This window comes from Drosophila miranda (assembly GCF_003369915.1).
Source record: "Drosophila miranda strain MSH22 chromosome Y unlocalized genomic scaffold, D.miranda_PacBio2.1 Contig_Y2_pilon, whole genome shotgun sequence".
Classification (NCBI taxonomy): domain Eukaryota; kingdom Metazoa; phylum Arthropoda; class Insecta; order Diptera; family Drosophilidae; genus Drosophila; species Drosophila miranda.
Genome location: NW_022881614.1, coordinates 8,656,584 through 8,663,307, shown reverse-complemented (window position 1 = coordinate 8,663,307; position 6,724 = coordinate 8,656,584). Strand labels below are relative to the sequence as shown.

Sequence of the window (6,724 nt, the reverse complement as noted above, 5' to 3'; positions counted from 1 at the left end):
GATTTAATAATCATTTATATAAAATATCCTCAAATTAATGATATTTGCAAGTTTTACCATGCAAGAGCCATCTCACAAAATGATGGAATGTTAGTTATAAGTGAAAAAGTTTGTGAATGTAAGGAGAAATACTATTTAATGAATAATTTTAAAAGTGAAACTTTTAACAATTACGCACAAATAAATTTAAAGAAGACCTGTTTCACCAATTTAGTTAATGGCTTTAAAGCCAACTGCACTAAAAAAAAAGGGAAAAAAACAAAGAAATAGACGTCATTCAGGATGGTGCCATATTAGTCTCAGGCAAAAATAACGTAGACAATACTGAAAATTCGGAAGACTTTTCCAAAAACAAACGTGATGATGACTCCGGTCCAGCGGGCTCTAGTTTCGGTTTTTACGTTAAATTGTCAGGTAATGTATGACTAAAAAAAAAGCAAGTGCTCGACTTCAAAGCATTTATTGGACTGGTCGCAGCCAGAGATAGCAAACCCCCCCGACTCCACCGTCGAGCCGATCTTGAATGCGCAGAGAGCAGTACAAGAGCGCGGCGTGTGAGAGCAAAAGCTCTGCTCACAACATCGCACACGCTACGATAGGGTAATTACGATCGTCTGCTGCAACATTCCGGCCCCGTTGAAGACCTCCGGTGCTTCAACCGTCTATTGGCAGTTTTGCCAATTTGTGTATGGGGCGTTTAATTACGCCCGCGGGTGTTCGCACCTCGGCGACGCGCACTCTCCCATCTTCTCCCTTGATTGCGGCCACCACTCGTCCTGTGGTCCGCTTCTGTGGCGGTGTGTTGTCCTCGTGGACGAGCACTAGACAGCAATGTCCAAGTCTGGCCCTTTGGTAGCCCACTGGTGACGCTTCTGCAGGCTGACCACGTAGTCCTTGGACCAGCAATGACAAAACTGCTGCTTGAGCGCTGACAGCATTCGCCACCGCTTCAAGTACGCGAAGCTTCCCCTGCTGCATCTGTCGTCGTGATCTGATTCGGGCGGCAGCGAAAGAAGCGGCTGCCCGATCAGCAGGTGCCCTGGCGTTAGCGCTTCTCCATCGCTGGGATCGTTGCCTGGGGACGCGATTGGCCGGGAGTTCAGAAGAGCCTCTACCTCTACCAGGTGGGTGCACAGCTCGTCCGCGGTGAGCTTGGCGTTGCCCACTCCGCGTACCAACCTCTGCTTGGCTGATTTGACGGCTGCCTCCCACAATCCGCCGAAGTGTGGTGCTCGACGCCTTGGCGCGCTGCGTACGCCTTGAGCCGGTCCTGGTCCCTCTGGTACGCTTGATGCAGCTCGTTCAGCACCTTGCTCGCGCCCACGAAGTTGGTGGCGTTGTCGCTGTACACCTTCTCCGGAAGGCCTCTTCTCCCGATGAACCTTTTAAAAACAGATAAAAAACTATCAGTGGACAAGTCTGCTACAAGCTCCAGGTGAACAGCCTTTGAAACAAAGCAGACGAAGACGGCTACATATGTCTTAATAGGGGGCCTGCCGCGAATCTTGAGAGACACGTAGAATGGGCCGCAGAAATCTACCCCACAAATCAAAAAGGGCCGAGCTCTTCGCACTCTATCAGCTGGCAGGTTTTCCATGATCTGTCCCTGTAGGACTGGCTTGTATCGGAAGCAGTGCACACAATTTCTCAGGATCCTTGTACATGCTTCTCGAGCATTGATTAGCCATATCTGCTGCCTTAGCAACGAAACCATGACTTTGGCGCCTGCATGGTAGTGAGTCCGATGCAAATTGCGAAGATAAAGCGTCACGAACTGCGACTTTTGCGACAGCAGCAGAGGAAACTTGGCGTCATACGGAATCTCTGCGTTGAGCAACCTTCCTCCCACTCGAATCAGTCGCAGCGTTACTCCGTCGAGTTCGCTCGTATGTATGAACGGGTTTAGTCGTTGAAGATGCGGTGACAGGATTTCCGACCTCGCTAGCTTGTGGAATTCTGGTCCCAACTCGTGTCTTTGGACTACTTCTACCACCCTTAGAAATGAGACCTTAAGTTCTTTGGCTGACAGAACGACCTCTCGACTACGCTTGCTTCCTTGTAGGAACCGGTTTACATATGCCATAATCCGAAGCAATTTCACAAAGGAAGAGCATCTTTCAATCAACTCGATGAAATCATTGGCCTGACACTTTGCCACTGAATTTGTTGCCAAACACTTCTTGTTTTCCGACCGTTCCATTTCTGGGGACAACTCAACCTGATGTAGACATGGCCACTCCTCAGAATTCCTGAGCAGAAATTGGGGACCCTCAGTCCACAATGAGCACGTTACACCGTCTACGTCTGTGCCACGTGACACCAAATCGGCTGGGTTTTGCTCAGTAGGAACGTGCCGCCAAGTCACACCGCTTGACGATTCCTAGATTTCAGCAAGCCTATTGGCCACAAACGTTGCGAGCGTGGCTGGATCCCTTTCCAGCCAGTACAAGGTGACTTGGGAGTCCGACCAAAAGTTCACACTTTCGATCATGAACTTGTCCAGGAGCGGTTTTACTTGAGCCCATAAAGTGGATAACAGGAGTGCTGCGCACAATTCGAGTCTTGGAATCGATTTCGTTTTGAGAGGAACGATCCGTACATCACTGGTACGGATGTAAATGCAGCATCCGTACGCTTCACCTGATGCGTCTGCGAATCCGTGAATCTGAACGCTTTTATGCGTGGGAAGGCCAATGTAGCGAGGTATGGTTATCTTGTCTAATTCAAACAAATTTTGCTTGAAGTGGTTCCAACTCGTGTGCAAACTCATGGGAACCGACTCGTCCCAATCCAACTTTTGCCGCCACAATTGCTGCAGCAATATTTTTGCCCTCGTTATTAAGGGACATAATAACCCTAATGGGTCGAACAATCGGGACGCAACTGACAAAATGTTTCGCTTTGTAGGGGTCAATGAATCAAATGATTCATCTAAATGATAATGGAACAAATCGTTTTGCGGATTCCATCTAATTCCGAGCGTTTTAACAGACGACGAAGGATCAAACTGCAGCGATTTCTCTTGGCCACTATCGGACAGCAGCTGGGGATGATTTGACGCCCACTTGGCCAACTTAAAACCCCCGGATTCTAAGACCTCACACACTTCCAGCCGAATACGTTCTAAATCTTCCAGACTGTTTGCTCCAGTAAGCATATGATCGACGTAAAAGTCACTTTGTATGACTTGTGATGCAATAGGATGGGACTCAGCATAAACGTCTGCCAATTCAACGAGACAGCGGATGGCCAGAAATGGAGCTGAGGCTGTCCCATAAGTAACCGTATTCAGGCGATACGTTTGAACATCTACATTTGCCTTATCCCTCCACAGAATCAATTGGAAATTTCGGTCTTCTTCGGCGACCTGAACTTGCCTATACATTTTGGAGATGTCAGCTGTGAGCGCAAAACGATTTAATCGAAATCGGGCAAGAGTTGCGTAAAGCTCCCTCTGAATAGTTTCACCCACCATCAAAGTCTCATTGAATGAGATTGAAGTCGATGTTTTGCTCGATGCTTCGAAAACAACGCGTAGCTTGGTGTTTTTACTATCAGGTCTCAGGACACATTGATGTGGAATGTAGTAATGGCGTCCTGGAGGAGTGTCTGGAAGCAATGACATGTGGCCAAGGATGAGATACTCTTTCATAAACTCCATATACAGATCATGCAAATCCTGATCTAGTGCAAGTCTGCGTTCTAGGGATAGAAAGCGGCGTTTTGCCGTCTCGAACGAGAAACCCAACACGTTGGGATTTATTTTAAGTGGCAGCCCCACTTCAAAACGACCCGATTCGAGCCTGCGTAAAGTCTGCTTAAAATTTTGTTCGCAAACCAATTGTTCAGCTGTATATACAGCCTTCGACTTCTCTGGAACCTGTTCCAATTCCCAAAAGCGCTCCACCAGAGAGTAAAACTGCGGGTCTGCCATCTGCAGGTTTGCTGGTATCTTTCATTGGGCGAAATTGACAACATGATCGGGTTGGTATGTGGAAATCGACCTTAACACCCAAAAATCGGAATCAAAGTTGTGATCGTTGATACGAGATTGGACAGAAGTATGAATCTTGTGCTTTATGACGGACGAGTTTTTTCCAACAGTTGTGATATTAAGGCACGACTCATCACGGCGCAATCGTAAGCGCTGGGCTAGATCCTCGGATATAAAATTTATTTGGGAGCCGGAATCTAGAAGTGCCCGTGCATACTGAAATTGTCCGGACCGATCTTGCACCTTTACAACAGCGGTAGCAAGAATAACCTGGTCAGCACTAGCAACGTGACTAGAATAAGCTGTCTGAGGCTCAGACGATGACGAATGTTCTACTGGCACAGAACTAGGCCCATTTTGCTGTGGCTCAACCCCGTATCGATGAAGCAGAGTGTAATGGGGCTTAGAGCACACTCGACATTTTGCTGTCTTGCACCTCGTCACTGTATGACCTGGCTTCAAACAATTTATGCACAGTCGGAGTTGCTTGGTGATAACGACCCGTTGAAGAACAGGAAGAGCACTAAACGATTGACAATTGCTTATGGTATGATTCCCCGCGTGGCAATAGCTACATTTCGAATCAGCTCGCCTATCCGTCTTTGCACATGAAAATGACGATTTAGTGGGTCCTTTACTTGTCTCTTGTTTAGTTTTACCCTTATTCCGTGTTGACTCTTCGGCAGCTAGATGCTGATAGCGCCGATTCAGCTGGGCTGCGCACTCGGACCAAGACGGTAGTTTATCGTAATCCAGTTGCTCTTCGAACCGAGACTTCGTTGTGGGATCTACTTTAGACAGGGCTATGTGAATTAGCATCGCGCTATTTATGTCTTTTTCACTTCCTAACGACTGCAGAGAAGAATATATGGCTGACACCGTGTCAATGAGGGACCTAAGGCATGAAGCAGAAGCTTTTGTTGTGCTGGGAATGTCAAACAACTGCGAAACAGTATCAGAAAAGATCAAATATTTTTTGTCGTAAACCTCCTTCAAACTATCAAGAGCCTTCTCATAATTGTCTGCAGAGATCTGAAACGCCTTCACTGTTCCCAATGCATCGTCAACGAGACACGACAGTAAGTGGTTGAATTTTTCCACATTTGATAATATTGAGTCGTTATGCACCAAACTCTCGAAAAGGCTTATAAAGTTTTTAAATTGAGAATGTTTTCCACTAAACTTGGGGAGATTCATTTTAGGCAGATGTGATGAATGACGCTGGCTACTCCTATCCCTCCTCTGTATTCGCTGAGTTTCGGGTTCTTTAAGTGCAGACATGCACAGAGCCTTTGTGGTAACACACATATCCTCGACCGATGCTCGTAGATCGTTGCTGGGATTTAAACAATCCACGTCTGCCTGTATATCCATCAACTTTTCACAATAATTTTCGATCAGCTCGAGTCTGCATTTAATTTGAAGAGAGTCGAACGAAATAGTTTTTTCTTCAAAGGCCGTTTTCACACGCCTTAGATCGCCCATCACCCTATCGTGTCTTTGCATTGCTGTTGCTAACTTTTGCAGGACTTTTGGACCCCCTCCTTCTTTTGAACCTCCTTCCCTGGTAACAATTTCCCTTTCCTTTTCACTCATTCTGGCGCTTTCTCTTACTTCAAGGGTCGGAAAGTAATGCACTGGGTTTAGACAATGGTTAACACAAATACTGTAGGGTATGCAAAAAACTATGAAAGAACGCGAAATTTCCACAAAAAACTATGTATCGGCTTCAAAGGGTTAACGCAGCGAAACAAACACAAATTATGCTGCCAATGCACACAACCAAACGCAGCCAAATTATGCACAATTTGGCGCAACGATAGCGTTACCGAAGTAAAGGCAGCACCAATAAGCGGTACTTCGCAAAAGAGAATTGAAAACAGCGGCAATGACCGGAGCGTCTGATTAGCAAGTACCGTAAACCCTCATCAATTTGCACTTTTCTTCAATCCACCAATATTCCGCATATAATAAATATTTTATGTTGCTGGCTGTTCACTTTGGTTTATTTTATTACTTTGTGTTTTATTTAATTGGTATTCCAATTCAACGAGGTGCCAATGAAATTGAGATCAGTGGCCAAATAGAGAAACACAGCGCACAAAATGGTGGCTTGGTTCTAGCACTAAATTTTTTTCGCACTAAATACCTGAGAATTCGGCATAGATTAGCCGAACACTTTCCTTTTTTGTTGAGTAAAGATGAATCCAATTTGTCGCACAAAACCAGCCAGCTAGAGCTCTATTCGCAACAGAACAAAAAAACCAATGACTTGTGCCGAGACAACGAAGATGCACTGTAGGTCACTGGTTTGTCGTGCGAATTTCCACGAAATGCTGGATGCCGATGTCCCTGCTCGGGCGCCAATGAAAATTCGGAAGACTTTTTCCAAAAACAAACGTGATGATGACTCCGGTCCAGCGGGCTATAGTTTCGGTTTTTACGTTAAATTGTCAGATAATGTATGACTAAAAAAAAACAAGTGCTCGACTTCAAAGCATTTATTGGACTGGTCGCAGCCAGAGATAGCAAAACTCCCCGACTCCACCGTCGAGCCGATCTTGAATGCGCAGAGAGCAGTACAAGAGCGCGGCGTGTGAGAGCAAAAGCTCTGCTCACAACATCGCACACGCTACGATAGGGTAATTACGATCGTCTGCTGCAACAAATACTTCTTTGGTAGGTTCGTATCTCCTTATATTCAACAACACAATTATAATAACTAATACA

At 45.9% G+C, this 6,724-nt stretch overlaps 1 protein-coding gene across 1 annotated transcript; it reads right to left on the bottom strand.

The window, feature by feature from the left end:
* Positions 1-444: 444 nt before the first annotated feature.
* Positions 445-6,414, bottom strand: LOC117193653. The gene is made up of 2 exons (XM_033398392.1): positions 6,144-6,414; positions 445-1,382 (listed from the first exon to the last, which is right to left on the bottom strand). The coding sequence occupies exons 1-2, from the start codon at positions 6,156-6,158 to the stop codon at positions 822-824; spliced, it is 576 nt and encodes a 191-aa protein (XP_033254283.1). The 5' UTR covers positions 6,159-6,414; the 3' UTR covers positions 445-821.
* Positions 6,415-6,724: the final 310 nt, after the last annotated feature.